The 14,636-nt window shown below is 31.0% G+C and overlaps 1 protein-coding gene across 1 annotated transcript in view; it reads right to left on the reverse strand.

Annotated features, from left to right (window-relative positions):
• The window catches only part of ASZ1 (ankyrin repeat, SAM and basic leucine zipper domain containing 1), a 44,853-nt gene that overhangs the window by 16,513 nt on the left and 13,704 nt on the right, over nt 1-14,636 (reverse strand). The window contains exons 5-8 of the mRNA XM_012761110.2: nt 4,249-4,360; nt 3,574-3,708; nt 1,684-1,808; nt 901-976 (exon numbers count right to left, since the gene is read on the reverse strand). Of these exons, the coding sequence (XP_012616564.1) occupies nt 901-976; nt 1,684-1,808; nt 3,574-3,708; nt 4,249-4,360 (448 nt within the window). The remainder of the gene's footprint in view (nt 1-900; nt 977-1,683; nt 1,809-3,573; nt 3,709-4,248; nt 4,361-14,636) is intronic.

Consider the following 14,636-nt stretch of genomic DNA (forward strand, 5'->3'; position numbering starts at 1 on the left):
TCTACTCCTAACAACTTCCAACTTTCTAAAGGGAATAGCATATGTATATACAGAACTATACTATTGAATAGATAGTAGTATCATAATACCTATATTCACCTAAAAAAGTACAAACATAGCTAGTTTTCCAGATTCAAAGAAAATAATTACCATTCATATTTGTATACATAAAAAGAAAAGAAGTTCTATAAAATCTGACAGAAGTGTTTTATGAATATTTTATATTTCTGACTATATCACATTAAACCATCAATAACATGTATTTTTACTCACAATTTCTCCTAATGGAAATTTCAAGATTGTACAATGAAACCCAATTCTGAAATATTTGAACAGAATGTGCACACTCCTATGAGATGTCTGTCTTAAATAATGCTTTATTGCTTCAGTATCCCCACTTAGCTGATAGTAATTGTCATCTACTCAAATCCCATAATGTATGCTTAAAGTGCTTGGCATATGATCTAATTTAACCTGCAAGACAACCCTACACTAGGTATTACTGTCCTTATGAAAAAAAAGAGATATTTAACTAACATATTTCAGTGAATAAACATTACAGCAAGATCTGATATCAGGTGTATTTGGTTTAAAACCGTTCTTCCTCTAATATTCTAGCAGGAAGATCAGCAACTGCAAAAACAAACTAAGGGCTTAGGTGTTTGTAGGCATTAGGCAGTGGGTAAAAGCTGTTTAATCTGGCCAGATTCTAATTTATGTAAACTTCTAGAATAATAAATTTTTGAAATGGTTATTACAAGTTTAAAATGGGATATTCTACAAATTATAGAAAAAAGTGAATTGGCGCTCATTCATAGGTATGCTTATGAATTAATATTTAATGTTAGCCAACAAATAAACATTTATACATAACTCATTGGAAGTTATAAAAAGTCATACCTTTAATAAATCTGTCATATGTTCAAGTCCAAGACCATGTAAGAATATTTCCAGGTCGCCAAATGCTGTATATGAACTATACACATTTATTGCAATGTTAATTTCAGAACAGACTATAAATGCACAATGAATATATATTTATATTTCAGAGAGAGAATGAGAATAAAATTGAGTAAGAATGAAGCCATGTACAATACATCAGCAATTTCAGTCCTATGCTATATCAAAGGAATGAGCAAAGTTTGAGTGAAGATATAGAAAGAAAGTGGTGATGGTAAAATGTAGCTCATCTTTCCTAAGAATGAAAATATTTGCCATGTATTCCTAGTGAAATCTCTGTACATAAAAATCTCATTAATTGCATTACATAAAAATTAAATGACAAGCTTAAATGGGGTTAAGCAGAGAATGTACTGAACAGTATTCAGGGAAAAATGTATTTTTAATTTTAGCTTATACAATTAGAAATGTGCTAAGAAGAATTAGAAAGTAATATAATCTTAGAACCTTTTAAAAATAAATTTTATTGTTGATATTTTACTTAAAGTTTGCATGTAAAGTCAAAGTTATCATTAGTGGTAGTATATACAAATAAATAAAAATTTTCCAAAATTCTGAAGAACATGCAAAATCCAGACATTTCTAAATGACATTTTGAAATGCTTGTAACAGTTTAAAATGACATATTTTAAATAAGTCACCATATCTGCTACGAGTAATAAAAATATGCACTATTTTTTTACTCATTCATAGGTATTCTGTTACACTAGAATATGTTGTTACCTAAATATGTGATCCTTTTCTTTATCAGAATCTGTTGTCAACAGTTTACAAATGGTTTCTTCTTTAGTTAACTGTTTAAGATTTCCTTCCAATGGATTTAAAGTCAAAGAAAGAAAATTGAAGATCTGAAAAAATTTCACAAATCATTAAAATACAGTTCACATTATATACTACCACTTACACTTAAAGGAAACTGAACATATGACTATTTTATATCTAGAAAGGACATTTTAGCAAGAGGAGAGGGAAAGGATTTTCACAACTTACTACCTTGAGAACAACTTTTTAAAAAATTAATATATCATAGTTGTACATTTTTGGGATATATGTAATAATTTGGTACATGTGTATGAGTAATGATCAAATCAGAGTAACTGGGAAAACAAATAAGTGCTTCCTTGTCCTGAAGTAATAATCAGAAAAGCAAAAAGAAATACATCTAATTCAAAATAGTCAAAATTAAAGGAAGATAGTAATTATTATAATAATATTTTTGGTAAGATATAAAACAAAACTAAAAATTCCATTTTGATAAATGACTCAGATTAAGTACTAAGGTATTTTAAATACATTGCTAAGTAGAAAGGAAGTAATAAGCATGACTAAATGTATACAAATTCCAACTGCACATCTCAGAGTTTGGAAATTCCTTAGTTTTCAAATTTAACAGAAAGTCGAGTTAATGTCACATAATCAGCTAAAATCATAGATCAAATCTCATCTGAAGAAATGATTTATGACTCAAAATAACTTTTGATGTTCATAAATTTCTCATGTCAAATTTAGTGTCATCTATTCTAAATTTAAGAATGTTATAAATTTTCAAAGCTTAGAATATACAGTAAATTTGTTTTTGAAGTTTTACAGGGCTTTACTGATTAGCATTCACTCTAGAATAATTTTGGAAATATTAAAATAATATTTGGAAAATGATAGGCATGTTTATCAGATTGCTTAAAAAATTAAAGGAAGTTACTTTACATGCAGTAAAAGTGGCATGTTTTGATGATTATATGATGGAATCTTTGGAATTACACATGCTTTAAAATTCAGAAACTTGGTGTTACAAATTCTTGAACTAAATAATTTAGTTTTACTATTGTACTATATGATCCTTTCTTAGAAATTACAGACTTCTGGCTAAAGCTTTAATGTTCAGTCCAAAAGTTAGCATCCATAAAGTAATTTAGTATATGTAATAATTTATTATTGAGCTTAACATCTAAATGACAGTAGATCATATTCCTAAGTATATTATCACTTTATCATATACCTACCTTGTCACATGTATAGAAGTAAATGTTGTTTAAAGGATTTAATTTTTAGATTGTCTAATATCTATTAATTAAAGTTATAAAACAATGTTTTAAACACATGTTCAAGTTTTGACATTTTACAAGCTTTCTCAATGCAACAATTCATTTTTTTTTTATTTTTTTTTATTTTGGCATATTATGGGGGTACAGATTTTAAGGTTTCAATAAATGCCCATTTCCCCCCCTCCCCCCAAAAGTCTGAGTCTCCATCATGACCATCCCCCAGATGGTGCACATCTCACTCATTATTACAACAATTAATTTTTAAAATTCTGGAACAGTTGAAATGTTTAAGTAGTCCATTATAATTTTAATCCTAGGACTAGAATAAGATTTTATTATCCTTTTATATAGCTTTTAAATTACCACATTATAAGTCCCTTTTGTTTAATAGAAGATGAATACTCTAGCAAAAGTTTTTATTACCTGGCTGGAAGAAAAATGCATATTTAAACATTTAATAATGGCCAGATACATTATAATTACACTTGTAAATTCTAAAAAAAATACAAATGTTCTACAAATGATAATGTTACATGTTACAGAAAAATTAGTTCAATATATAGAAGCATACCTCAAGATGTTTATTTCTTTTTGCAATCTCACTTGGTATCTTTCCATCTTTGGTTTGTAGCATTTTATTAGCTCCAAGTTCAAGTAACTTCAAAACTACATTTTTATGACCCTGACGTGCTGCCCATGTTAAAGCCTGTAAGTGGGGGAAAAAGAAGATTGTTTAAAGAAAAGGAGTATATAGGAGACAGATACAAAAAGTTTTCAATAGTATTTATGGCACAATAAAAAAAGAGAACATGGTTAATTAATGGAATAATGCAATCTCTTCTTTCACAATGTAATGTAAACATGTTTCTAAAGTTGTAATTGCAAAGCAGATTGCAATGCTCACTGATTTTATAAATCCAAACACTGTTTTATACAGTTACTGATGTTATGGAAGAAAATGATTTATCTGCTAATCACTGAAGTGTTTTGAATTCAAAAAAGAACTCTCATGTATATCCAGGCTTTGTTGTCTGTTACAACTTCTTTTGTCAGGAGGGAGGACTAAGAGAGTCAGCTCATTCCTTTATTTCTATTTCAGCTATTGTTTTGTTTTTTTAACCAAACAGTAATTACATCCCAGTCCTTCTGAATTATTATTTCTTGAAATTCTTTTTGTAGATTACTGATAAAAACAAAATATCAATGTCATAGAAATAAAAAGGAACATTGTATAAGTGTTTCTCACAGTATAACCATTCTCATCCTGGGTATTAACTTCTGCTCCATGAGCAACAAGGACAGCAACAACCTGAGGATGACCATCTCGTGCAGCATACATGATTGGAGTCATAAGTCTCCTAAGTAGGAGGAAGAAAAGAAACATTCATGTTAACACTGCCATGAACAACTACTCAATTTCATTAATTTAACCAAATACAATACCATAAAGTACTCCTTTGAAAATAAAAAGAAATGAAAGCTTTTAATAAAGCAGGTGATTTAAAAATTCAATCTTCTGGTAAATAAGTAAATGTAAAAGAGATAACACTTTTAAAGTATTGAATGCTTACACAGCACCCTCTAGTGAGGAAATGTATCTTCAAAATCACTAAGTAAGCCACACCCATTATAATACAAAGTTTCACAAATGTACATATTCATCTACAAAATTATCAGAGTACCCACACTATGCTTATGCTGGCAATACAATGAAGGATGACACAAATAAGATCCCTGCCATCACAAGATTTGCTCATACTAAATGCTTATTACATTTTATTTTGCAGATTGCTGAAATAAAAATATAAATTGAAGTTTAAATCAGGGGTCATTAAATTTTGTCTGTAAAGGGCAAGAGAGTAAATATTTTAGATTTTATGGCATATATAGAGATTTGTACCACTCAACTCTGCTGTTGTAGCATGAAAGTAGTCATAGACAATACGTAAACAAATGAGCACAGCTGTGTTCCAATAAAACTTTAGAGGTCTGTTAACCTCTGGATTTGAGTATCAGCTGTAAAGTCAGTCTGCTTAGGTTCAACTCTAGCCTTCAACATTTACTGGCTGTGTAACCTTAGATAAGTTTCTTACACTCTCACTGCCTTAGTTGCTACAATTTTATATGGACATTAAAATGGTTCCCACATTTGTGGCATCTATTTGTGATATTGTCATAATCTGTGATAATAAGATTAAAATGTTCAGTAATAAGAATAACACCAGGCACAGAGTAAATACTGTTATTATTAGCTATTTTTTATTAACTGTATCTTGTTTTATTTTCTTGCAAAAACAGAATGCGTATAACAAGCATTTTTGCCTTATTCCTGACAGTAATACAAATACTGCTACTGTTTCTCCACTAAACATGTTTGTTTAGGCTTCAGATAGTATATGTATTTATGAAGTTAAGGAATTTCGCATCGAATCAAATTTTACTAAGGTTATAAACATCAGAAATAGATCTTAACTTTTATAAAATGCCTTCCTGGCATCTATTATAATGATAACTATCTTTTTTTTAAAAAAATCCCTTGACCAATTTATGAAATTGATTCCCCAATATTGAACATTTTTCCATAGTGATATGAATCCCATTTGATCATAGTATATTATCCATTTAATATTTCCTAATAACATGAAATTTGCTGATATTTCATTAAGAATTTAGGATTTTTATATATGTATGTTCATAACTGAGATTGATTTATAAGACTTTTTGGAATGGATCATTTTTAACTGGATTAAATCAGTGTTATATATCCTTTATAAAAAAGAGCTGAAAGGATTCTTTTTTTTCTCTGTGTTTAGACACTATTAGTTTAATCTATTCCTTGGAAGTTTAAAAAAAGTAATCTGTTAAACTCTGAGCCTAACACTTCTTTTGGAAGTCAGCTTTCTGACAATTTTTCTCAAAAGATACCTAAAAGTCACAACATAAAAAAAATTTTAAAGCATAAACAAAAAACCAACTAGAAATAGCATTTGCAGGCAGACGCAGTACAGCTTATGTCTATAATCCAAGCACTTTGGGAGGCCGAGGTGGGAGGATCGTTTGAGGTCAGGAATTCGAGACCAATCTAGGCAACATAGTGAAACCCGTCTCCACAAAAAAAATTTAAAAAAGAGAGAGAGAAAAGAAATAGCATCTTCAATACATATAATAATTATAAAAACTAAAAGATCCAATATACAAAAAAGTATATATAAATCAGCAAGAAATATGTGAACCACCAAATAGAAAAACTACAAAGGACACAGGCAGTTAATTCACAAAAAAATATGAAGGACTAACAAAAATGTGGGAAACTAATCAAATAAGTATTATTGAAAAGTATGCAAAGCAAAACGAGGCATTATTTGCAAATCAGACTGGAAAACTAAGAACATAAAAAATATCTAGTGCCGTCACTATGCATCTCCTTTCAAATACTGTTGGTGGTAACATAAATTTATTTAACATTTTCAGGAGATAATTTGGCATGACCTATCACAATCCTAAATATACATATACCTTTGTTTTGGCAACTCCACTTTAGGAATGTGTTGCACAGAAAATCTATCCAAGTTGCCAAAGATATTCATTATAGTATTTTCTGTAATACTAAAAATCTGGGAACAATCTAAATGTTCTTCAGTAAAATATTGGGTTAAGTAATGATATCACATCCATACAGTGGAATATTGTATAGCCATTATAGATAGAGAAGTGTATCTATATATACTGGCTGGTACAGTGTCCATAAAACACAGTTCAGTTAAAAAAATATTCAGTACAATATAAACCCCATTTAAAAACAAAGACAAACAAAAGAAAAGTCCAAACATATAGAAGAAATTCTGCAAGTATATATAACAATGTGCTATAGAGTATGGAAAATGGAAGACTTTTTACTTTCAAAGTTACATAATTGTCAAAATTTTAACAGAAACCTTTTATGATCAGAATTTTAAATAAAAATGAAATATGAAAATTCTATCTTGAGGTACAATGGAACCAATGTTCTTTAAATTCAAGCAAGTCTGCTTGCTATTTTCAATTCTGAATATATAGCCCATGGCTTTGGCAAGAGCAAAATGGCCTTAACTGGACCCTGTGACTCCAATTCATCCTCAACCTGATGTCAGAATAACTTTTATAAAGTATTATTATGTTCATTCTTCTCCTTAAATTGTTCAGTAGCTTTCAGGATGAAATTCATATTGTTTCGAATGAATTACACAGGTTATTGTATAGCCACTGCTGAATTCTGAATTACTTTCTATTATAATATCTCATGATCTGGTTACAGTATTTACAAGTACCTGAATGAAACATGCTTTCTCATCCTTCTCTGCCTGCACATGCACCTCCCTCTAAACTATATATTGATGTTTGTCATCTTCAGTTGGCTAACTCCTATTCATTATACAAAAGTAAGTTTGAGAGAGAAATATTTGTTATCTCCACCTCAGTTAAGTTTTCCCACTGTCTTTTCCTGGAAATACCCTCTACTACCTCTAATATTAATATGCTGTAAATGTCTATAGTCTTGGAATCTCTTCCATGGTATTGTCAAATTCTTGAGGCAGGGACAGCTTCTATCTCCTAGTGCTTAGCATATATTAAGTGTTTAACAAAAAAGTTTAAAAAGCCAGTGATAATTGCTTTTTTTTCCTTATCTACCAGACTTCTACAAAATTTTTAACAGCCAAGAGTTGGTTAAAAAGAATAAAGATTATGTACATTATATAACCATAATTACATTTTTTTTCTGGATGATACAAAGCCAAAATTTTATTAGTCTCACTTTCTGGTTATTTCATTTTAACAAAATCTCCACTAGAGGGCATACAAATAAAAGCAGAAACAAACCTCTCAATCTGACAGAAAAAATATACCTTTACAATGATGTATTTATCACTTCTCTGTACTAAAGGTAAAATGGTTGATTTGTCCTCATGTCATATTTTTATGAAAGGTTTAGTATTATCTACTCTTTTTAATCTGCTTAAAACAATGAGCTTATAGTTGGGAGATAAATGAAAGAACTCTGATAAATAAAACTTTGGCAATGATAAAATGCTAGGAATTGGACATTCATTTCTAGCTATCAGAATAGTTTTATTAGATTAAACCTTCCACTGACAAAGGCTGTAAAAGCTAATAAAATACAAAATGTTTGAAGGCACAGTAGAAAAACCAAGGCTGCCAGAACATGAGAAGCCAAGATCCTGGAAAGAAAAGAAGCATTTGTTGAACTGAGTCCTACATCCTCTGTCACTTTTTGAGATATTTGTCAAATTCTGGGTAGCATTAGGCAGAAAGCAGTACTTTTAGGCCTTCTCATGGAGCTAGACATACAAAAATTGGTCAGGGCTACCAGAGCACTGAGAACTTCAAAGATCAAGAATCTAGAGAAAAGAAAATAACAGAAAAGTGACCCTGCAGAGAAGTGATCTTCTGATGTACTTTTGCCTTCAAAGCATTTTCAGATTTCTAAACTGTAAAAAGTGTGTGTGTATGTGTGTGTGTGTGTGTGTGTGTGTGTGTGTGAGACAGAGATAGGCATAGAGTGATAGGAGAAGAGAGGAAGACTACAAACACCAAGCTCAAACCAGCTGCTAAGAGGGCTTTCACTTTCAGCATTCCCATAAACTTGAAGAAATAAAAATTGGCATTCATGACCCTCAAAAGGAGACGTGGCTCAGGTAAATACTCCAAGTTTGAATTGATACCACTGAAAGGCTATACAGGAAATAAACTAATCCTGAAACCCAATCCTGAACCATCTTAATCCCAGATTAGATCAAGGTGATCTGCCCTAGTTCTAAGTATCAGTCAGAAGAATATTAAATATCTTCTGAAAGCAAACAGACCTGTATAAATGTTTATACACAATATCCAGCATTCAATGAAAAATTACCAGGCATTCTAGGAGATAGAATCAAGTGACTGAAAGAAAAGAGAAAACAGATAATAAAAATTGTCCTATAGATGTTATCAGAAACACACTTTAAAATAAGTGTGATAAATACATTCCAAAAAATAGAAAGCAAAAAGAAAAATTTAATTAAAGACCAAAACTTTGGTCTTTGTATATCTGGTATATATTGACTGCTAAAAATTGAAATTCTCAAATGAACTAATTTTATGAGGCAGTAGCATAATTTTAACACAATCAGTGTATGTAACATTATTATAATCAATGAGATTCATGAAAAGGCAGTGTATTTGATGGAGAACTGAGTTCAATTTAAAAATAGTAATTTTCTTACCATGTACCAGACATTAGTAAGACAAAAGTCAAGCCAGAATTTGGAAGTTTTATTTTTTTTGGTCTTGGTTTCTGTGCATGTGTTTTGAAAGATTAGTGTTAAGAACTTTCCATCAACTGGCTTTTCTTACCTCTATCCTCTCTTTTGTGCTTTCAAAAAGGCCAAGTAGATTGCCAGTTACTGGAACAGCAATATTAATGCATGCCTTAAATATGGAAAGTAACACTAAGATATTTGTAACTGTTTGTATGCATGTAAAACTTCTAACAAAGATAAAACCAGCTCCTATGTGCAGATAAAAAAAAAGAGGTAAGACCTTGTCTCTACCAAAAATAGAAAAATTAGCCAGGTGCAGTGGCATAAGCCTGTAGTCCCAGCTATTCAGGAGGCTGAGGCAGGAAGATCCCTTGAGCCCAGGAGTTTGAGGTTGCAGTGAGCGATGATGATGCCACTGTACTCTATCCCAGGCAACAGAACGATAACCTGTCTCCAGAACCAAAAACAAAAAAGAGAGAGAGGTAAATTTAGAAATGAGCACACTGTATGAACAAATAATTTATACAAAATATATAAAAGGCTAAAAACATAAGAAACAATGTTCAAACTAATTAAATATCAGAAAAATAACACTAAAAACTATAACATGCTCATTTTTTATCCATCAGATTGTTGGAGAGTCATAAAGCCTAATAACATTTGGCGAGGATGCAAAAAAATGGATGACCTTTCACATGGTTTGAAAAAACTTTTTGGAAGACAGTTTGGATGTACCTTGCAAGATTTTAAATGTGCAAACCTGCTTTGTCAGCGATCAGTTGGTTGTAGGTATGTGGCTTTATTTTTGGATTCTCTATTCTGTTCTATTGATCTATGTGTCTATTTTTATACCAGTACCATGCTATTTAGGTTACTATCATCTTGTAGTACAATTTGAAGTCAGGTAATGTGATGCCTCTAGCTTTGTTCTTTTTGCTTAGGATTGTTTTGGCTATATGGGGTCTTTTTCAGTTCCATATGAATTTTAGGCTTGTTTTTTTCTAATTCTGTGAAAAAAATGACACAACAAGAAAAAAACAACATTAAAACTCAGCAAACGACATGAGCAGACATTTATTCAAAAGAAGACATACAAATGGCCAAAAAACATGAAAAAATGCTCAATATCACTAATCATCAGAGAATCTGATGCAAATGCAAATTAAAACTACAATGAGACACCATCTTGCTCCAGTCAGAATAGCCATTAATAAAAACTCAAAAAACCAACAGATGTTGTCAAGGATGCAGAGAAAAGGGAATGCTTATACACTGTTGGTAGGAAGGTAAATTTTCTTACTTCATAGAAAACAGTATGGAGATTTCTCAAAAACTAAAAACAGATCCACCATTCAATTCAGCTATTCCACTACTGGGTATCTTATCAAAAAGATACCTGCACCTATATGTTTATCGCAGTACATTCACAATAGCAAAGATATGTAATCAACCTAAATGTCTATTAACTGATGACTGGATAAAGAAAATGTGGTATATGTATATCATGGAATACTACTCAATCATAAAAAATAATGAAATAATGTCCTCTGCAGTAACTTGGATGGAACTAGGGGCCATTATTTGAAGCGAAGTAACTCAGGAAGAGAAAATCAAATACCACACATTTTCACTTGTAAGTGGGAGCTTAACAATGGTATACAGGCCATAGAATGGAATAATAGACATTGGAGGCTCCAAAAGGTGAGAGGAGGGTGAAGGATGAAAAATTATCTATGGGTTTAACTGTACCCCGTGGCTTCAAAAAAAAAAAAAAAAAGAAAAATTATCTATGGGTACAATGTATACTATTCAGGTGACGAGTACACTAAAAGCTTAGACTTGACCACTACACAATATATCTATGTAACAAAACTGCATCTGTACCCCCTAAATCTATAAAAACAAAAATAAATTGTCAAAGGGTCTGAATAGATATTTCTCCAAAGAAGACATATATAAATTTTATAAAATAGAAATATTCTGAAATTGGTTAGTGGTGATGGTTGCACATCTTTGTGAATACACTAAAAACACTGACTTGTACTTGAAAGGGTGAATATTATTGTGTATGTTAATACAGAATCACTGATTGTCAAAACGTTGTACGCATATTGTTTTTAGTTGGACTAAAGTGCTTAGTATTTTTTGTTGTTTTTGTTGTAGCATGAGCTCTGGAATAATCTGATATGAAATGAAGCATTTAAGATTCCAGAAAGAATAAATTCCCAATTGAAATAAAGGAAATAACCAGGAAAACAAATGTGCAAACCTTTTGAACAATTCTCATCCTAGAAGTCTTCTACAGAATTAACATGCACCAAGAATATTATTATCATCATTGTTATGGAAAACATTTGAGTGCTTACTCTATAGCTAGGCACTGTTCTAAATACACAACTGCATGATGTGAGTGATATTTTTATTCCTATATTATAAAATTAAACTGAAAAGATGACTAACTTGCCCACATTGCAAAGCTAGTAAATGATAATGCTCAGATTCAAACCTTGGCAGTCTGGCTCATGAGACAGTACTCTTAACCACCACATCACACAAGAATGTAAAAATTAATGCAAACAACTTAAATGTTATCAACACATTAATGGTTCAATAAATTACAGTCCATTAATAATAAGGAATACTACACAGCTATTCAATTGAGGTAAACTTATTATATATAGACAAAGAAAGATCCCAAACACAAGTGTTCAAGTGAAAAGAATTGTATGTATATGTGTGTGTGTATGTGTATGTATGTATATGTAAATATATTGAATAAAAAGGATTGGGAACATTTATCAAACTGAGACCAACAATTTAAGGAATTTCTTTAGTCAAAGAAGACTCATGATTTACTATATAGAATTCCATATTATTTTAATATGTTACGACAAAATGTATCGACTATTTACAGGTTTAAAAGGGCTAGGAAGAAAAATTATACATGATAATTTGTAGTAATGTCTTAAATAAGCAATTTAAAAAATTCTTTCCATGAGAATATTTTTGTGACTTCAGTCTGTTTTCATAGCAACAAATGATATGTCACATACTTACTTACAATTAGAAAATAAGTTAATATGGTAAGCCAAAATTATACCTCCATCTATCAAACTACTCCAGTGACATTTACAACTAAATTTATATTCTGAGAAAGAAAGCAACATTTTTCCCAAGGTATCTTCTGTTTACTAAAACATGCAATAACATTCAACAAGTTAACAATCACACAACGATTACGTCAAAACCTTGGGTGTTAGTTAATGTGTGCTGTTTTATCAATAGTAATAAAACATCTATGGAAATTAAAGTGCCACATCACTTTGCAAAGCCCTTTTCTTATGACTGAACAATCTGAATATAACAAACTCCTCTGTCAGAAAAATATAAGGATTTAGCAAATTGGGGGGAAAAACCCCCACAATTTCTAAAACCTGAAATGTTAATTGCACATACTTTTATTTCGTTTTATTTTTTTTTTGAGACAGAGTCTCGCTTTGTTGCCAGGCTAGAATGAGTGCCGTGGCATCAGCCTAGCTCACAGCAACCTCAAATTCCTGGGCTCAAGCAATCCTACTGCCTCAGCCTCCCGAGTAGCTGGGACTACAGGCATGTGCCACCATGCCCGGCTAATAATTTTCTATATATATTAGTTGACCAATTAATTTCTTTCTATTTATAGTAGAGACGGGGTCTCGCTCTTGCTCAGGCTGGTTTCGAACTCTTGACCTCGAGCAATCCACCCGCCTCAGTCTCCCAGAGGGCTAGGATTACAGGTGTGAGCCATCGCACTGGGCCTAATTGCACATACTTTTAAAAGGCTTATTATTATTCTAACAATAAAAATCTCAACTCAGGGCTAAATTGAAAACGGTTTCAATTTTGTCATGAATGCAATAATCTAAATAATATAATATGACCTTTATGTTACTAATGTATATCATTTTTATTGTCTTATTAATATAAAAAGAAAATGCAAAATCTATACAAAGTTCCAATTAATTTTACCAAAGACCACCTTGTTTTCAACTAAAATGATAACATTTTTCTGTTCACATATTTCCCTTTTCAGTTTGTAGACTTTTTAAGTCAAAATATTCATATTTTTACATGAATACTATTTATAATATTTGAATTCTATTATTTGTAGTATTTACATACATACTATTTAGAGCATTATTCTCGTAAATGATACTATAATTTAAGGGAAGGAACAGAAAACAATAGAAGGAACAGAAGGAACCAAAATCCACAGATACAGGCAGTTTAACACAAACATGTTTTGCAACAATTAGAAAAGTAATGCTGTTTAAAATGGTGTGTGTGGAAAAAACCCTCAACATAGGCAGACAAGATGGGAAATGTAAATACATTCTACTGGTGGATCCTGTTCAGATTAAACTATTATAGATACCCTTATCAAATCTCTGCTACATTCAAAGGCACTTAAATACTTGAGTGCCAATTTTCTGTTCTGTAAAAACATCATCTACCACTGAGTTTTAAGGATTTAGACAACATATTTAAAAGCAATTAACACAGTGTCTGGTACACAGCAAATATTCAATAAATGTTTCATTTAAAAACAAAGTAAAAAGCCTAACCCCCAAAACAAATACTAAAGCCAAAATAAACACAGCAGTATTAAGTTTCTATATTTGCTAGACATAGTACACTGTGCTAAGTATTGTCAGTAGCAAGATTCAAGAGAAACATAAGATGTGATTTGTGTCCTTGAGTTAATTTAAAAACAGCTTTCAAGTTGTCAGTTCTTAACCATTAGTCTCACAAGAAGGAAAATGAAAATAAAAGAAGAAAAAAATAATAAAAGAACAAGGTGGATCTATATATACTAATGTGGAAAGTTGTCCATGAAATATCAAGTCAATGCTATTTTCAAAGCCACTTTAAACAAGATTTTTAAAAAGAAGTCTGTATGGAAAACAAAGAATGACAGAGCTGACAGAAAAACAATTATAAATAAGCAAACAAAAAATTTAGAAGATATTGATTTCTATTTTTAGTAATGGCACATTAGATAATTCGGACCAAAACTGTGAAGGCATCTAAAACAGCTAGGCGAATCATTTTTTCAATTTCTTAAAAACTGAAGATCTAATACCGAGAAACTGTTAAAATCTAGATGGCAAAAAGCCAGGGAGCTAAACTTAGCATTCACAGTTGCTTTTGCCATGAGGGCATTTGCCAGTCAGAAGAACCCAGTGAAAAAATGAACTATGGCTTTGGTGGCCTTTAAAATCAAGAGGAATGAATTTAAAACTGTGAACTTGTACAAGGTAGAGAGTTTGATAAACTATACTTAAAACACTTTAAGCTG

This window comes from Microcebus murinus, chromosome 9 (assembly GCF_040939455.1).
Source record: "Microcebus murinus isolate Inina chromosome 9, M.murinus_Inina_mat1.0, whole genome shotgun sequence".
Lineage (NCBI taxonomy): Eukaryota > Metazoa > Chordata > Mammalia > Primates > Cheirogaleidae > Microcebus > Microcebus murinus.